The sequence below is a fragment of the Hippoglossus hippoglossus genome, chromosome 16 (assembly GCF_009819705.1).
Source record: "Hippoglossus hippoglossus isolate fHipHip1 chromosome 16, fHipHip1.pri, whole genome shotgun sequence".
Taxonomy (NCBI): domain Eukaryota; kingdom Metazoa; phylum Chordata; class Actinopteri; order Pleuronectiformes; family Pleuronectidae; genus Hippoglossus; species Hippoglossus hippoglossus.
This window is the reverse complement of record NC_047166.1, coordinates 12,374,864-12,394,739: the sequence shown is the minus strand read 5'-3', so window position 1 is coordinate 12,394,739 and position 19,876 is coordinate 12,374,864. Positions and strand designations below refer to the sequence as shown.

The window sequence follows — 19,876 nt, the reverse complement described above, 5'->3', positions numbered from 1 at the left end:
GCAGCATCAGGTTCCACTCAGTTACAGGTGGCGAATGACGTTGTGTGTTCACAAGCGTACCGTGCTGTGAACGGATCGGGTCCAGTCTACATCCAGGGCATGGTCAAACGTTACACCCCGGCCCGTTCACTCCGCTCTGCATCTGCCAATCGGCTTGTTGCTCCCTCACCGCGAGCTAAACACCCAACAAAATCACGACTGTTTGCTGTCCTGGCTCCTAAATGGTGGAATGAGCTCCCCATTGACATCAGGACAGCAGAAAGTCTACACATCTTCTGCCGCAAACTAAAAACACACCTCTTCCGACTATACCTTGAATAAAAGTTTAAACTAACAATTTAATAGGACTTAAATGGCACTTACTTACAGCACTTTGTAGTTTGGCTTTCTTGAAGAAATTGTACTTTCTTGATTCTTGTTGTTCTGGGTTTGTACCCTCATGGTTGAATGCACTTATTGTAAGTCGCTTTGGATAAAAGCGTCAGCTAAATGAAATGTAAAGAGTGTATTTACTGCTCACTTTTGGTTTGGTTATGAGAAACTGCTCTGATTTGTCACCAGCTCAAAAACCTTCTCCTCAACCACCTCTCGCTGGTCAAAAAGAAAAAAAAGACGCGAGGAGACACGAGACGAATTCGTAGGTGCAACCAGAGAAGAAAGCAATGAATTTGGACGAATCAGACTGTTTCCAATTTCAGCCCCATCTGCTCCGACTTACCTGAAGAGTGGATAACCACATGATGGACATTATATGGAAGTTACAGGACATAAATAAAAAAGAAAACAGCTGCGATGACAATCCTATTGAAATGGGGGGGGTTTGTAACTCAAGTCAGACGTATCTATTTCACAAAGGGACTTTTATTGTTCTAGAATTTCCCTGAGAATTTTTATTGTCACGTTATATTGCGAATCATAAATCTTTCCAAATTTTTTTTCCACAAGTTCACAGTTCATTTAATGCTTTTTTAACATTTCAAATGTGTGACAATTGACAGCAAGTACGCAGAAGGGGGGTTAGAAGAGAAGGAAGGGAGAGGAAAAATAGAAAAACGAGAATAGAGGGAGTGTGCTGAGAAAGCTGTTGTCTGACCAGAGGCTTCCTGGGCAGAGCAGAGACGATCTCTGAGACTCCCGGCATGAATTCCACACACTCCTCACCACACAAACAGCATGAATCCTGTGCACCGCGAGCGTGCAGCTTGTGGCTCCCACACAACACACACACACACACACACGGTGAAACACATGGACAAAGCATTACTCCAAGTAAGACCTCAAACTGCTATTCTCAGTTTCCTCATTATAATCACCAAAGAACTCACCCTGAGGCAAAATCTCCATAACATCAGCTCAGAGCCATAAAACAGCTGCCCAACTGTCATTTAAAGGCACCACATCCCAGTAAATCCACCCCCGTGTATTCATCGGCCACTTGACAGTGACTTTTACCAGGTAGGAAATGACTCTTACTGCATTCAGCTTCACTTACCCCTGGCCATAGTATAAACAAGTGCAGTAAACACAACTTTCACTCTGTGTAACCATCTGTTCAACTTTACTGTTTTAACTAACTTTTTGTCCTCACCTCAGAATTCTTACATCTGCAGGCGCAACACAAATCGGCCGGGTTTTTCCTTTGTACGACTGTGTAATTGTGGGCCCTGTCTATTGTTGTTTGTGACCCCACCTTCATTATTGTTACCCCTTCTGCTTGTACCTTGGTAAAGGTTTAACACATCTCTCAAGGGGTATGAAGCACTGGGTCTTACGTGCGAGATCTAACAAAGAGAACACCATCTGTATGAGTTTGGAAGAAAGGGAGGTTTGTGTGTTTAAGTGTGTGCACGTAACAAAGCCATCCCCCTTATGGCCCATTGTTTTGGAAGGGTATGACTCTTGCACCCCTCCTCTGGATGTTAGGGGAATAGAGCACAGTCTGGCTAATATTTAACTAATGATTGTACCTTCCAGACTCGACCGCCCTCCTCTCACCAACTGCCAGACCTGAGCCATCTCTGCAGTGAACGCCACTGAAGTGTGGCTGTGTGAAATAGAATGTGGAGGGATGGGGCTCTGCACAGTATCAGGGGAGAAGGGTACGGGAGAAAATAACTGTTGGAGAGCCCATAAAAGAGCTGTGAGAGAGGGAGAGATGGATGCACACTGTTGTGTGGGAGGCCAACGAGTCCAGCAGTCTGAGAGAATGCCATATGCTACCTTGAGGCAGGCAAAGTCTGGCAAAAGCGAAGGAGAAGTAGAGTTAGACAGGAGTGGCTGGTTTCCATCAGCACTGATATTATATGCGTTTGGCCTTCCCATTTCTCATCAAGGAGCACATTTATCCCCCCGGTCTCCCTTATAGATAGAGGCTATACGCTACTGTCGGCGGGAAACAAGAGAAGGGGCTGAAGGAGGCAGAGGAAGGATGAGTGAAAAGGCATAATTAGATAATGAGGTCTGTATTTGTCAAGTGGGAGAGACAGAGGAGGAAAACAGAAATCTGTCAGGGCAAAATAACAAAAAAGAGTTGAAATGAAGGGGAAGTTGGGCAGATGGGGAGAACTGAAGAGGGGTGGATAGATAAAGTATAAAAGATGCATAGGAGCTGATTATTGTTATGGTGCCACCAATGTGGACCAAAGCCCCTGGTGCTGCCAGGCAAATGTAGTATTAGTCACTTTAATAATTAATCACCCTGGGAGCATGTCGTTGCAGTCATGCACTGACCCATTTCTCTAACATTCTTCTCAACAGTAACATACCCACAAAGCCCCTCTTCCTCTATACCGTCATTTAGCGAGGTGGGGGTGCAGGCCCAAGTCCTCTGGGTCAGGCCTGGTCATTTATTAGCCACATTTCTCAGGAGAAATAAAAGTAATCTCGCTGCTCTTCTCAAAGGCTGTGGAACCATGCAGGGAGACAGAATAGCGGCCTCGGCTGTGGCCCAATGGGCCTGGCTGGCTGACTGTCCCGGTGAAATATGAGGCCCATATGTAGGACGGCCATCTGAAAGAGAGACCCAACAGGGCTCCTTCAGGCTTTGATGCTCATCACCACAAAAGCAGATGGCGGTGTCCTGGTCTTAAAACCTTTTTACAACAACCCCCCCTATCTTCTTTTATCCAATCCTATCCGGCCTATTAGCCCCTGCCTGTCATGGTCTAGCAGCCTATGCTTAGACCCTGGGGGGGCCTTCCAGAGCTATGGAATGAAGTCAAGCTTCCCCATTGACACAGGTCTCACTGGATGGCTTTGAATAGAAGTCAACCGAGTGAAAAGGCATGTTTTAGAGGACAAAATGGAATAAGGTGTGGGATGGATCAATACTGCAGGGTTGTTTGGACTTGAAATGCTTTGCTCTCTGTGTCCTCAGACAAAGCAGCGCTGACTGCAGGTGGCAAAGAATTTTTCCGGACATTGGGTAAAAAGTAACAAAGGGCGTTAAATGGAAGAAAAAAACTGCATGCATCTGTCTGAAAGATTGAGATCAAAGCGGAGAGAAAACCTGCTGTGTGTGCTCTATATCCGTCCCTGCACCTCTTCACTAAAACGGCCAGGATTTGTCACTGAGGTCCAATCGCAACCTGTGTGCAGCTCGCACCCAGGCAATTTCTGAAGCAGAAAGGCAATCAAGAACTTAAAGTCAGGCACAATGCAAATAGGTCTGAGAGCCCATCTGTAGTAATCCAACAGTCCCTCCTGCAGCAGTCTGCTCTCCATCTCAGCCTCTCTGTGGCACAAGCCAATTAACTGTTTGAATCAGAGCTGGGGAAGAACACCCTAATTGATTACATGGCGATAGTCAATTCAATTATCAATTTAGGCACAAAAAGCCTAGTGGAGACGCGGGGCCCGGGAAGTTTGCTGAACAAGTTCTTCACTAACTTGGCAGCACAATCACCGTGTGTGTTTGTTTAAGCGTAGGACTGGAGGAAGGCAGGGAGGCAGAGGAAGAGAGGCAGGAAGACTGACACTTACTGTAGCTACTGCAGGTTGTTTACTTGCAGGCTCTGACTTACACCTCTCCTCTGCTTCTCCTTTCTCCTCAACACAAACACTCTTCACTGCCTAAAGCGCACAAGGAAACACACACAGACAGAGAGGAGCGCACACACCCATATCAACACACACACAAACACATAAATATTTGCATTAATACAAACAGTCAAATATATTATATAGTATATTTCAAATTGGACATGTTAATACATTCAAATTAACATACAAAATACCCTCATAGAGACACATATATCACACACAAACACAGACACACACACACACACACACACACACACACACACACACACACAAAATAAACATAATTAAAACAAAGAGAAACCCACTTTGAAATTTCAACTTGCAAAACACTCATAGGTGCAGATGCATGAACAAACAAATCCACATGGGTGTTCAGGGATTTGCAGCGACTGAATCACATGAAAAAGAAAACCTTCTTTTCCTCATCATCCCTGTGATTCTGCTTTGTTTACTCTGTCATGGAGAGCTGCTCTGTTCGATCAGGCTAGAGAGGCACTAGGTTGGGTGGTTGTGCTAACGAAGTCTCAATGTGCCGTCTGTCGACAGGGTAATTTCCCAGGATAGCTCTGTATCTCGCTCCTCGAGGTTCCACTGGTATAGATATGAGATCAGCACCGGAGTCATTGGAGAGGAGAAACCGAATGGGTGGAGATTTCTACCTCAAGCCACTGTCGTACCTAAAAGTCTTAGCATACCTGTGTCACTAGCCTATCATCTTGACTGTGGACCTGTGCGCACAGTCCATGCTATTAATATGCTCGTGCCACTTGGCTATTATCATTGTGGTAGCTCGCATTGCACTCCGATACTATAGTTGACACACATTCAACAATGAATACAAATAATCAAACTAAACATTTGTTATGCAGAACAGGTGGACGGTAACATTAAGTTGGGGTTGACCTGAAAGCTTTTAGCCTTCAGATGTTGCCTTTGCCATCATCATCCAAACAATTACTTGAACGATCGGTATCATTATTTATTGCCTCCGCCAAGAACGTTATGTTATAGTCTGCATTTGATTTGTGTTGTTAGTTAGCAGGATTATGCAAAACCTACTGGACGGATCACCATGAAACTCGGTGGAAGGATGTGGTATGGGTCAGGTGAGAACCAATTTTATTTTGGTGTGGATACGGATCAGGGAGCAGATCCAATAACTTTACCATTGCAAAATAGGGCACTTTTCAAACATTTTTGTTATTTGGGAATAATTCTTGTTCTAGTGATCGAGTGAATTTGGGTTAGTTTTTTTTTTTTATACATTGCTTTGGGCATTCACTCTGCTAAGACTGTTGATAGTTTGGTGCTGTTTAATTAATCAAGCTTGAGTGCACTACAGAGAGTCTATAATCTTGAAACTTACACATCTGCACAGTTTCAGTCATTACAGAACAAAAAAGCATGTGGGTGCACAAAGAAGAGAAGAGACATTGCTTTTCACTTGAACTGATGGATGCACAGACCACAAGCCAAGGAGCTGCACACAGCTGAAACAACTGCAGAGCATAATATTTAAAACATTGAGAGGTACATGGAAGCTGCTGGTGTAATCTGGGTGATCACACTGATTGGTGCTGGAACAGTGCAAGAGGCACAGAGTGGCCTTTACTTCTTTCTGTCGTCTGTAACATGCTGGCTGGCAGAGAAATCCACCTTTCTTGCATTATAGACCCCTGTCAGGCATTGATGACTTCTTAGACAATGACACATAAGTTACACCCCTTTTCAATAGACAGAGAATAGTCCAGGAACAATGTACTCTGGCTGGGCAGGATGGAGTCAATGAGGTGGTGGGTGGGAGTGATAGGGGCACCCTCGCTGTGTTGGCAGATTTTTTTAAAAGGTTGCTGGGGACAACAAGTGTGCCAAGTGGACTTCTCCATCAATCTGACAGGGTCCTGCCTGGCCCCGCATGGATTTCTAAGGATGCTGTGTATGTATGAATGAGACGGTGCACAGCAGGGCATTACATTGAAATAAGGCCCTGCAAGTGGTCCTCCCAGATGGTTGTGTCCCGCTGCTAGTAGGAGGTCTGCAGCCTTTATCTATGACAGGCAGTAGGTCTTAACATCCTCCACACACACTGCCCTGCTGCAAGCCTGAGGCCCACAGGGCTGAGGTTATGAGAGAGGCAGGGTGTCCCAGTGCAATTCCCTGCTTCCCCTCAGTCTTTTTTTTTTTTTTTACAAGAAATAGAAAAGACCTCAATGACAGCCACTGCCCAGAAACGCAAGGGACTGAGGATGCTCTGTTCTTTGTCAAGCTCTATCTTCCCTAACTGCCACACACGCATGCCCATGAATGCCAGCACACACACACACACTGACACGCACAAATACCCCAGCATGACTCTTTCCTCCTCTGAGGGTTGAAGCTGATGCAGAGCATCAGCATTGTTGAAGAGGCTTAGTGAGGGAAAGAACGGAAGTCTACTAGAGGAGGAGCAAGAGAGAAGGAGAAGGAAAGAAATGAAGAGACAGACACAGAGATGCCAGGAGACACTGAGCCACAACACATCCCTAATCGACTTGCTGCCGACTTGCAAATCCAGCATTCTCATCTGGTTAACGCAAGGTCAACCGTGAGATGTAGAGAAATAAACTGAGGCAGACAGAGGAAGAAAGAAGGGAAAGGACTGGATGAGTAACTGGTGCAGTGAATAACTGTTGTTAATAGAGAGAGGTGACAACATCTAGATTTAGGACAGTGTGTCTGCTGCTACATAAGGTGAATTTTAAAAGTTGTCTGCTTCAGTGTCCTCCACAATGCCACCTTGTTACCACTCAAGTCTCTGATAAGTCATTTTCCAGAAAGGCCGGCGTGTGTGTCAGCATGTGTGTGTAATAGCGAATAGGGGTTATTCTTTTATCCTTTGACCCAGATTTGAGGGAGAACTGAACAGGAGACATGAAAGACACAGACCTCCCAGCGGAGCTGGGGTCATGTGCAACCTGAACACAGGCGAACACCGGCACAGCCAGCCGAGCAGAAAACACCATTATGCATACGCACAAGTCCATACAGACACACAGAGGACACGTGCTCGCAAAAATGCATGCATGCACACACACCTTCAAAAAAATATATTATTAAGATCAACCAAAACTGGGCATCTCACATGGAAATTCTTTCAGATACACCTGCCACAGCACCCACGGCAAGCGTGTCCCCTTCTGCCCTCCATGCACATGCACACAGCATATTAGTTCTAATGAGGGAACAGGAAATCACATATGTGTAATCACTGATTATTACTGGCAAAACAGTCCTTCCACAGATGAATACTCACATTCACATGCAAATACTGCATTCATCCACACCTGAGCATTTGTGCACATAGACAAGCACACACACTGACAAACTGTGTACAAGCTTTAGCTGTAAGCGTGGCAAAGGTGAAGGAGAATGATTGCCGTCTGTACTCTCCATAGATGCAGCCTTAGTGTGAACAACAGCCTGCAATGAAGGTGGCGTGGGTGAAATGAAATGGGTTGCATAAAAGGACAGGGGTGAGTAACAGTGTGTCAGAGGCGGACTTTCCTGTTGCTTCTAATGCAAGAGTAAGAGAGAGAGGAACTGATAAGACAGCAACACAAAAAAAAAACTATTAGAGCAGAATAATGCAGCTGACAGACATGCTGAAGTTTATGGACTATCTGTGATTGCGTTTCTTTGTCGATACCAAAGGAAATGAAAAAGAAATGGGGAATATTAAACGGATATAGAGAAAAACTGCAGGGAGCAAAATGAACAGATAGGAAGTTGGAACATTTGCAGAAAGAAACCTGGATGCAGCGGAGACACAATATTGGGCTTCCGCCAGTGTTAAATATGGTCCCTCACCTACAACCAGATGGTTCCTCACTTCTGACCACCACTGCCACTCTTCTTCCCTCCCTCTCTCTCGATTTTTGTCCCCTACCTCTCCCTCTGGGGAGGGTAATAGCTAAATGCTGTAATTTCAGCGGCTCAACTCAGTGCCATAACCGATTGTGCTGGCACAAATCGGTTATAAAAAAAAAAAGTCTTTACTTTGGATATGAGTGACAGTCTTTGGCCAGGCTAATACGACTACTCCTCATGACCACAGAAATCCCTTAAGGTACAGTCCTTGTTAGAGGTGACAAGTCAGCTTGGAGAAGAAAGCCATTACCAGAGAAGAAAGGTATCAGGCTGCCTCCTGCTGCTATAAATTGAAACCAAATACAATGGCTCCGAGCCAGGGAAGTATTCTGGGAAATCTAATAGCTCTTCTGTAATTCTAGTGTTTTCTTTACACTTTCTTTACCTCGTATGAGAAATGTCTTTTGCAAAATGTTTCTCTTTAAGAATTAAACAGAATGCCTTTTTCTTTCATCAATTAATTTATGCTCCCTGACAATATTTCTGCAGTGTTTTTTTCTACTTTTTATATTTACTTATAGATTTGATAATATCCCTCATCACCTACTTAGCTATTGCAGCCCTCCTCTCTTCCTCTTCTCCAGTCACAGTGGAGCCTGGGAGCTTGGCCACATGGTTCAGGCCTGGGCTACAATGCACAAGGACGAGGGGGGATGAGGAAACTAGTGGGGGTTCAGAGGCATAGAAGTTCCTTTCTTCTCCACCCTTGCCTCTTTCTTTGAGCCAGAACAGAGGGTTGCCACGGCGATGAGGTTGGTCTGTCTCCCACGGCGTGGTCTGGGAAGAGCAGCAGCTTGCTCTGACATTTACCCAGGCTGGAGGAAACAGACGATAGAGGAGAAACACACACAGGCACACACAAAGAATGAGAAGAGAGAGGGTGACGCGTTAGCAACTGGCAGTTGCAGAAAGTGGACGGATTAAACGATAACACCTGTAACATCAGAGGGTTGTCACATCGATGGAGAATTCACTGTCACTGTCTTTATCAAACCCTTTTATCTTCTTCTCAGTATCCATTCATCCAACAACTTCTATTCCTGGCCTCCTTTTTCATTTGCTCTCATTTAGATCTCGCCAGCACGTCAGTAAGCCAACACATTTTTCCATCCTGATCATTTTCTCTGCCAAACTCATGCACACAAGTTACACAACCAGTGCAAAAAACACGAACACAAGCAAAATCGACAGTTCAGACACACAAACACATGCATACAAAAGTATGGCCATCCCACTGAGGGAACAACCACCAACAACGCCAACAAGCTCTGAAGTCAAAACTGACAAACTTGGACAGATTGTAGTGTACACAACTCGACAGCTTTTGTGTCACATTTCAGCACAGGAAGAGTTGGCCCCAGCAAAACAGCTATTGAGCAGATTCCTTTACATTGCTTTGCATGCGTGCTTGAGCGTGCAGCCCTGCCATTCATTGTACATGCAAGAGATGTGTTGGCTTTGGACCTTGAATCCCTCAAGCAGTCATTATGGAAGATCTCAATGCTGAAAAGCTTGAGATGCTTGAAAACCCACAGCGGGTCAAAAACACCTTTTCTGTTTCAGAGGAGAGAAAAAAGCTGTTCAAACACCGTTTTCTGATTAAAGGAGACAACAGGCAGCAATGTCAGCAAGTACAAACAAGGAGAGAGAGAGATAATAATGAGATGACTGACAAGCGGAAGCACAAAATACAATCACATTTACTGTAAATGCAGAATATAGTGCATTTTTCCCTAATGGATCAGTTAGCATACATCCCACATGATGCAGAGACAAAGGAGGAAAGGCATCACAAATATGCCACAATGTGAGTCATGCAAGATTTGACACACTGATGAGAGAAGCGGCAGCATTCTATGAGATATGCGCCTCTTGCGGGAACTTCAGTAAGACTATGTTAATGTGCACTTTTCTGTATCACAATGACATACACACGGCTCTCTGTCAGTTGTGAATGAGCTTTGTATTCCCTAAGACTGGAGCTCTATTGGAAAGGTTCACTTTTAGCCTCCTTCTGTTTCACTGGGATCTAAATAAAGGCAACTTCAGTGGGAATATTCTTTGTGACCATGACCCACACGAACACCCAGGGATAAAGACACAGTTCTCCCGACATGACAATACATTTTCGTTCTCCTCTCAAAGTGCTGTACGTCAGTGTTTCCTGCAGATCGGACTCAGTGGCACTTGGTCTGTGTTGCTCAAAGCATGGTGGAAAACATTTGAAAAGCTCAACAGCAACATTTCTTCAAAATAAAAAAACGACAGCGATAGGAGACTTTGTTTTGGAAAGTTTGAGTATGACTCTCTTACCACCCGTTTATACATCTACAGCAGGACAAAACTGTCAATAACAAGGTCTGTGCGTCATCGTGAGCAACTGTGTCCCTACTTCACACACATGCTTTGGCTTGTAGCAGAGTAACAACACGGACAAAAACACAAAACAACACAGATTTTGAGATGAAGTCACCTTATCTATATGGATGTGCAGCATTTTGTGATTTTTAGTGTCCCCAGTAAACACTGTTGTCGTGAGTATTTGGTCGTGTTTCGAGTATTTGGTTATGAGGATTTGGTTGTAGTGCGCCATTTGCAAGCGTTTCCGTGAGTTGCAGTGCGTTGAGCTCTCAGGGCCACCGCACCGTATATATGTATTCTCTACCCATTGCATGCATATGGGTAATGCATATTCGTCTTCAGCTCTGCTTTGGTCTGCAAGCCCATGCAAACTGTATCTTAGCCTTCCATCTGCCTGAGTAGAGTTTGCTTTAAATTTGACGGGTGTAGTGACCATAAAAACAAAAGCACGAGCTGAAAGCTGTCGATTGGATACTGATTCCCAGTGGGTCAGGTAGTACTGGCAACAAGGTGTAATTTAAATCAACAGAAATATCTACAATACTTATTAATGTGGCTTAAGGTAATCCTTACATTGTCACCCTTTGTGGCTGCAAGAAGAAAAAAATATTTTATAATAAAGCGTCAAAGATGTGTTGATCTTGCATATGTATAATTAAATGCAATATGTATGATGCTTATGCGAAAAATATAGATTTTAAAAGGCCTATATTCAGAGTACATATAGATGCATATATTGTTATCTTCAATTGGGTTATTTATTGATGGGTGTTGGTTCAGCATAAGACACCTCTCATCATCAGATAATGATAATCAATAATATTAATAATTATTTTTGACATTACCTTTGAAAAATGGCAGCATCATCCTTGATTTCCTGAAGCTTCTTCATCTCTTCCCACCTTGAACTCCCGGCTCTCCTTCAGCAGCAAGCCTGGATCCCTGAGGAGTCATTTTTCTCCTGTGAGCGAAAAAAGCAAGCTATAAAATATATAACCAAACTATCCACAACACACAGTGTATTTTAAAAAACAAAAACAAAAGCTGCCATAACTGCCTCTCACAGCAGAAACTATCTCTACCTGTGAGATGGATATGTTTTCTGTAATGAGTGAAACAGCGCCCCCCCTAATTTGCACCCCAAAGCTTAGTGGTCAAAGTTGGTATTGCACGCTTGAATCCAATGCTGTCACCTCACAACAGCATCGTGGAACTACTTTCTTGCTAACTCGTTTTTCCGATGCTAATGCTAGCAGCTAAAGGCAGTTCAGCCGGCACCACGGGGGGAAGAGACACGAGGCCTGCCAGCAACAACCCCAACAACAGTGACCGTCCCCTCGGACAAACACGCAGAGTTCACCCCCATCACAGGAAGGATAATGGATTCAGACGTAAAACAACGTGAGTCACATTCACTCTCAGTCAACGTCCGTCTGGGAGTGTGTCCCCCCCGATGGTTGAACGTGTCTCTGCTTCTGTCTGAGTGTGTGTGGGTGTGATGTCACGTGTATGTTGTGGAGGTTTATTGCAGACTGGGCATCACGTAATCAGCAGAGAGAGACACACCATGATCTATTGGTCATTTATTCACTCACCTGTTGACAAGTCTCAAAACCACGAGCCCCATAGTTTCTGTCTGATTACTCCTTCAATTACTGTGATTTTTCTTTGCGTATATCTTATATTCATATTGTGTTTTAGCCATATTCCTGACTTTACCTTTGCAAACAACTCCTGCAGTTTTGCACGCTTGTCTCTTATTCATATTCATATTCATCTCTTGTTCTTCACTCCATGTGCAATGCCCTTGACATGTTGCTGTAACACATTCATTTCTCAATTTATCTATCTATCTATCTATCTATCTATCTATCTATCTATCTATCTATCTATCTATCTATCTATCTATCTATCTATCGGTCTTGTAGTCTTTTGTGGTGGGATGTAACTGTAAAAAGTACATTTTATTTAGTTTATTTAGTTTCACTTTTTTTTTTTTCTCTACCACATATATCAGCAAATATCTATACTTCCTGCTCTTTCTTTTACAATGCATTGCATTAAATGTTCATATTGTTTTTTTTTTAATCATTTATAAGAAGGGGTGGGGGGGATTGGTCCACTGATGCTATCAGAGCGGGCAGGTCACATTAGAGCCCTTCCTCCTCCTTCATCACCTGAGGCAGCATCACTGGTGAAGAAGAAACACCTCAAACCATAACGATGTAGTTACACATGCATTAGGAAGTAGGATATACACTCGGCAAGTACTTATAATTTTAATAATGAAAAGTATACTCAAAAGCAAGTACTTACTAACTTTTGCTCAAGTAGAAAAGTTAACTTTTTTTGACTTTTAATGTGTATTTTAACTCATGTGAAATGTTTGTGTACTTCCTCCACCACTGGTACTCCTGACATAGATAAGAGTTTAAGTCGTGTGTTTCTATATTTCTGGTTGAATTACATATTATCTACTTTACTGACTTTGCTGACTTGTCTTACTTGGCCTCTGAAACATCTAATGTTAGATCGCTTAGAAGTTGAATACGTGTCATCATGTTTCAGTTGTGACCTCTGAGTGAATTCTGTTCCAATCAATTCCCGTTGCAGACAAAAAACAGATGTTAGTGAGTGTTAGTTGGGCTTTTTGAACACTCTGAATAAGTTGGGTATATCATCTTTAAACGAATGCACTGGGAGCTTTACAGTTTAGCTTACTGATTCCTTTATGCATTTTCCAGTATTTAAAAATCATTTTGAATTGTTCCTCAATATTTTACTGCATATCAGAAAAAATATAAACTTACCATCAGCAGCTGGAATTTTTCCTAAATTTCAAAATTAAGGAGACAAAACAAATAAACATCAAAGCCGCTCACATTAAAATGCAGTCATGCCACAACAAGGATCTGTCACAATAGCAAGAAATCATAAATTTTACTGCGCCATTCATTTCGATATGAAGTATTTCTTTGTTTTTTATCTGGAGGCTGTTCTCTTCACTTGTAGTCTCCCTGTGATGAACACATGCGGACTTGGTCAAAGCTTCATTTGAACACTGGGGTTTCTTCAGTACATGTGGTCACTCCCATGGTGATATGGGCACAAAGGCCGACCAAACGATGCTTTGTAGCGGATTTATCCTTCTATGCATATGATCTTATCACTTGCCGAAGGCACTTTGCTACAAACCAATAGGGGTCTTCAACTTGTTCCTCTCCCTGCCACGTGTCCCGTCTACTCCTCATTCTCAGGGGGTCAGTTATTCTGCCGAGGCTGAACTCAGGGGGAAAGAAGCAGCAGGAGCGAGATGAGCCTGGAGGGGATCTTCTCACCCTGAGACGAGTGATTACTTCACTGGGACTAAGTTATGCTAATGTATTCATCTCCAAAAGCACCGTGATTATTTAGAGTTCCTCACCAACTGTTTTAGATTTTGCTCGCTTGCTATTTTATGCAAAGATGCTTTTTTTTCTCTCCCCAGCGCTCTGTTGGCACATTGCTTGCCGAGCGGAGGGAGATAAGAGCGTAGAAAATTCAGAAGATTGTTGAATTCTTTGCCCTCATTTTAATGTGCCCTTGATTTGTGAATGAATGCAAATCAAAATATGTCTACCTTTTTTTCCTCCTGAAAGTATTGCGCGTTGCAATTTTACAAAATGACAGTGGGGTGGAATAGAGCAGATAATATTGCATACGCTATATCATTTCCGCTATTTCTCTTGCCCTCTAAATTGCCCTATGTTTTATGTAAAAGGCTCCAACACTTTCACTTTAATACATACAAACTTGGTGTATTTATTTCCCTCTGTTGAAGAGCTGAACCCCCTGTGGTCCCATTTTGCCTCTTTTTGATTCCGTATTCCACCTGGTGCTCCGCATGCTGTCTGTGGTGAGGTGGCGTCCTGGCCCAGCTCTGCCGCCCCTGTGAAACAGTGTCGGGGGATATCAGGATAATACCAGACTGAATATGTTAAAGCATATTCACTCTAATCCTGAGCACACCGTAATTATAGGAGACTGGTCTTCCCAGCACTGTGACTGCAACAAACACACGCCGCTGGTCTGCTGAACTGTGCAAAGGTGTGCAGGAGTGGGAGAGGAGTTGGGAGGAGTATTAAGCAGAGGGTACGGGGGCTGGAAAAACTGAAGGCTGTGCAAAAAAGCTAATTATTGGAGAGGAGATGAAATATTTCAGATGCAGAAGAGAAAGGGGTTGGGGTAAGTTCCCCATTACGGGAATGAGGAGGAGGTGATGGTCAAGAAACAAGGGGAAATAGAAGAAGTTGCTGTGCGATTTAAAGGGATTCTGAAGGCCTGCAGGGATTTGCAGAGAATTTGGAGGAGATTTCTGGAAATGAGAGCACTGCCCAGATGCGCTGCAGAAAGCAGCATCTGCAGCATTAATTACAATAGCTCCCCCCTCCCTCGCCCCCTCCGTACTCCGCCACCTGTTTCCTTTCAATGGCCCCGCTATACGTGAGTGAAATCCAGGAATCCGCATTCACCACTGTGGCTGATGCAATCACATACAACCTGCATCCCCTCTGCCACCCCTCCATCTCATCCACCCACACACTAACACACACACACACACACACACACACACACACACACACACACACACACACACACCCACATACATGGATACACACCACCACAAACAATTCCCTGTGGGTATCTTGATGTCTTATCTATTAGGAAGTGAAAGTGAGAAAGAGAGCAAATGAAAGCTCTCTGTCACCGAGGATGTCTTGTCCGTGTGGTTTGTTTCTACCTTGCTGCTGAATTGATTTGGTGAGTGAACCGCTTCACTGATGGGGAGATTGCCGGCCCCCAAGAGGACAGAGGCGCACTCTGTTTTGTCACGTGACGTGCACGCTGCCATGTCAGAGCCGTGTTGTGCCAGTGCTACGGTCGCTACATATTGCTGCTCTCTGAATCCCAAGATTACATCTGCTCAGCTGGGATTGTTTTCATGCCCCTCTCATCTAAGGATGGCGGAACCGTATCACAGATTAAGCTCAACCTATTTCACAACATTCTGGGGGCGGTGATGAGCTGAGATGTGGGTCGATCTTGACCTTCCAACTTCCTGGGGTGAGAGGAGGACAGCGTCCATAAAGTAACATGGTTTGTAATACTGTATGTCAAATGTCTCTAAAAGAAAGATCTGCAAAGAGGATTTGCGGGGAAAAAGCACGAGATCAACTCTTGGTGTCTGCAGATTTCCCTCATAAGACAGAGTGGTAAAGGCCTGGGCTTATATGAATAGAGGTGAAGGATTGATGGGGGGGGGGATGCAAAAGCAGTACAAGCCTCTTATAATTGAAGATCTCTGGCAGAGAGAGAGAGAACATGCTCATGTGACAGGCCACACCTCCCTGCTTAACCCGCAGGCTGTCAGCTCCATTTCCCCTTCTGGCCCAAATATCGCTGGGCTTTTCCAGCTGATCAATTAAATAATTTAGTGGCAATTTAGAAATTCGCCATTTAGATGTTGGATCAATGGTATAGATTCAAGAAGAAGAGAGTTGCATCTGAAATGTGGCTTGTCAAACGAGCACTGTTGAGAGCAAAGCAGCATACAGTACTGATGGATTCTGTCTCTCCCGCCCTCTCTCTCTCTTATAAACACACACATGCACTCATGCTCACACACTCACTGTACTAACCCTAACCCGTGCGCGCTGGGGGATGCTGGGTTGAAGAGCTCAAGCAGGAGAGAGATATGCAGAGTGAGATCAACAACAGAGGAGTAAGCTGCAATGAAAATAATATCAGATGTTACAACACTAATGAACACCAACACAGAGGCAGAATAGAGATGGAAAACTACATTTCCTTTTTTTCCCGCTTGACCTCCTGCTGAGATTCAGAGCCTTTAATTCTCCTGGTGATGCTGGGATCCAAACAGCTACAGTGAATAAACAAGATTACCCATTTGGACATGCCAGTAAATCTTATCATATTGGAGCAGGGAGAGGAGCTGGGAAACAGGACCAAAGCAATAAGGTTGACAGAGGCCAAGACACAGGCAGCCATGGTTGCTGAACACAATTCCTCCCTCAAAATAATCTTCCTGCTTCTTTCTGTGTCTTACTATAGATTTTGTTCATGGGGAGAGACAGTGATTTTTCGCGTGTTACGGCAGCAAAAATTATCACTTTTCATAGACGTGAAGCATGCACTGTATCAAATATTATTCTCTGTGAGATATTAAACATCAGTGGATTTGCGGGGAGACTTCATTATACAACCAGTCATTTTTCTTTCTTTCCCCTCTCTCATGTTTCATACTCGAAACATAAAATCTTGGCAAAATGGAGCTCTCTGAAGATTTCTGCCGGGAAGAAAATGTCTTTTCAGAGAGCTGTACAACCATTGTACTTGAAGACGCTCTCATCGGTTCGAATCGGATTTGGTGGAGATAAAAGGGGGAAAGTCTTTCTGGGTCTCTATATGCTTTGATTGTAGCCTAATTGTCTTGCTCACCATAAAGCGACGCAGCGCACAAGCCTGTTGTTGTTAAGCGGCCTTGTGCCAGATCTGGTTCTTAGCATGAGACAAAAACCGAAGCTGCGCGGCGTGCTGTAGGGCCGGGGCACGATGAAGTCGTGGAGCTGTGCCACAGACAGGTTAGTCAGGGAGTGATTCTTGATTCCATCATGAGCGTCATGCCTCATCATTATGAATTCTTGTGACTGAGATCATCAGAGGCAGTTTTTATGGGACCATAACCAGTAAATAAGATGATTAGAACAACAAACATAATGTATGCTTGGAGGGGGGGGGGGGGGGGGGCAGGAAACATCACTGTTCTAAGCATCATACACAGCAACAACAGAGATAAAGGATTTGGGGCTTATGAGAGCAGAACGATGTGGGACTTGTTACTATTTGACATGAACATGCAAAAAAAGATTATGAGGAAAGCAGCACTTGATATTGGGATGAGAAAAAGAGGGTAAAAGAGATTTTTTTTTTCTTTTTCTGTCTCTGAACAGTTCCTGATCTTCTCAAATCCCCATGTATCTCATGTTTAATCTGTGTAATGTAGATTAGGACCCGTTGAAACATATATAAATACATAGTTATGTCACAGGAACAGATTGGGGCAGAAAATCCTTACTTTTTTTGCTCTGGAAAAAAAGGACAGTAATGTAGATAGGCGATATAACAACATATAATGTCAGATTTATTCAAAATGTATTATGTACAAGTTACATGTACAGCAACATAAGAATTACAGCAATTAAAGATAAGGAAACAGACGGATTTTCGAACTTGTGACAAAAAAATGGAAATAAGGATAAATGAAAATCTGTCCACACATACACACAGACATTTATGATGCCACTTAATCGCTGTTCTGTGCAACCTGTGTCACCCTCTGTCCATTAAGTCAAGCTTTTTTTCCACCAACCTGTCACCAAATCCTCTTCTTTTTTAGCCCTGCACTAAAAACTCCATGACTTTCTACTATCACTGTCAACAGTCAAGCTAAATTTTTTATTTAAAAACTATTTTTGACCAAAAACAAGATCAATATTCACATATCAACCTGATTAAGAAAATAATCTGAATAAGACACTGCCATGTAAACAGCATTTTCTGATGACCTTAACCCGAATAAAGGTCATACTCGGAATAGTCGCATTAAGTAGACATGTTAACATCTTAATCACATTATCATCCTGCACGCAAAATGTTTTTTTTCAATGTGTTTAAATATGCGTCTCATAAACTTGAGAGCGACTCAAAAAAGCACAGAGTAAACTATTGTAAACGTAAAAAATTGGTGTCTTTGTAAATGTAGTCACCCATTCATCCCTTTAAGTTAGTTCCAGGATACTACTTGCTTTCTTAAAAACTAGCTGCTTATCATGGATCATTTCTGAAATCTGTGTTCTGGCTGTTATCATCTTCTGGTTTTCCTGCTGTGAAAATAGTTAAACCACCACTGAATGACAATGTACGAGACAAAAACAACAACACACTCCTGCAGCAAACAAAGCAGAAAAAACATGTAAATATTTTCCCACCTAGAGAAATTAATAAATAACCTGCTAGCCCTTCCTTACCACGTGTGCTGAACACCTGCTGCAGATTTTCAGTGTCCCAACCTGTGATGTTTTCATCCCACAAATAAATAGAAGCCGAGTGAAATTGGTGTTTTCTCCTGACTCCACCTGGAGACCGGGCTCAACCCACCAAAAGAGCTAGCAGCTGTTGTCTGCAAGTGAGCATACGGCTGGAGAGCTGGCGAAGTAATGAATATACCAGATCGGAGTGACTTCGACTTTCTAAGACCTGCTTGGAATATTTGTACAGATATCACAATTGTGGGGCGGTAATACAGGTTCCCCTCGCACCCCTCACCCACCTCGCTCTGTGTCTGTACCTTTTGATCCCAGCAGAAGAACAACGATGAATGAAAAAGTGGCAGGGAGACAGACGAGCAGACGGGAAAGGAAAGACTGTGTTTGTTTGTGAGAGAAATATTGAGTATGTTGGGGGCATTATGCATTCATCGAACATATTTGATTTATGCATGAAACGAAGTACTAATATCCCCACTATTTTGTTTCATGCATGTCCATCTTCAATGTCACACATGGCGCTCCTGAAATATGAATGCAATGCACGAACAGTAAGATATTATGAGTGTGGGGATGGATTTTTGGGGTGTGGGGGGTGAAGTGAGCTGTTTAGATACAACCACTGATCCCGTCTTGGCAGGAAGAATGACCACGCTTATTGAATGGCTGCCTGAGTACTCTAATGAGGTAATATTACCACACCAAATGATGAAAAATTCATGTTACAGGTTGGTGTTGGTGCAGACGGCTCTCAGGAATTTCATTTGCTGTTTGATATTCTTACTTGCCAGCTCAGCAGGCGCTATTGTATGATTGGAACAGAAAAAAAACACACTTAGGGCTGAAAGCCCAAGCTATTACCGTGAATAGCCTGTAGACGCAGCAACACAAGTGGAAAAGTGTGTTTTTTTGTGTGTGTGTGTGTGTGTGTGCCTCTGTGCTTTGTGTATGAGTTCATGTACTGTAGGAGTATGTGTGCGCCCGTTTGTGTGTTTTTCTATCTGTGGGTAAGAGTGTGTGAAACACAGGGCAGCGCAGGTGAAGGTATGCATACTGAATGCTAAGTGATCATCCTGCCCATCTCATTGGCAATGGAGAGCTTGTACAACTCTGATAAGGGCATTTATGGAAAAGTCAGCACAGCTTTATCTCGTCATTGCAGGTTAGATCACAGATAAAAGGATTGGACTCCGAAAAGTAAATAAAAAAAATTGGGCCTGAGATAAGACACCAGCTTCTAAGCTACACTAGTTTGCTTCAGACCCACACTGCATCGTGACTGCTCATCACTATGGCCCCATCACTAACCAAGGACTCTCTATGGGGTCTCACTAAGACCACTAAGGGTGGTAAGATAACATTTTCTTGGAGGAACTACTGATGTTAGATTGTGCTGCTTATAGTCGTCTTGGGCTCAGTTTTGAAATCTCATGTTTAAGAGTTTTCCCCCTCAGGCTGCAGAG

The 19,876-nt window shown here is 43.4% G+C and overlaps 2 protein-coding genes across 3 annotated transcripts in view; one reads left to right on the top strand and one right to left on the bottom strand.

The window, feature by feature from the left end:
• The window catches only part of nphs1 (NPHS1 adhesion molecule, nephrin), a 61,199-nt gene extending 49,686 nt beyond the window's left edge, over positions 1-11,513 (bottom strand). Inside the window, exons 1-2 of the mRNA XM_034609913.1 lie at positions 11,391-11,513; positions 11,154-11,269 (exon numbers count right to left, since the gene is read on the bottom strand). Of these exons, the coding sequence (XP_034465804.1) occupies positions 11,154-11,200 (47 nt within the window). The 5' untranslated portion in view covers positions 11,201-11,269; positions 11,391-11,513. The remainder of the gene's footprint in view (positions 1-11,153; positions 11,270-11,390) is intronic.
• Positions 11,514-11,588: 75 nt separating this feature from the next.
• The window catches only part of kirrel3l (kirre like nephrin family adhesion molecule 3, like), a 65,627-nt gene continuing 57,339 nt past the window's right edge, over positions 11,589-19,876 (top strand). Inside the window, exon 1 of one of the 2 annotated variants that reach the window (XM_034609917.1) lies at positions 11,589-11,709. In XM_034609917.1, coding sequence (XP_034465808.1) covers positions 11,688-11,709 — 22 coding nt within the window. In that variant the 5' untranslated portion in view covers positions 11,589-11,687. The remainder of the gene's footprint in view (positions 11,710-19,876) is intronic. The other variant, XM_034609919.1, reaches the window with a different exon arrangement.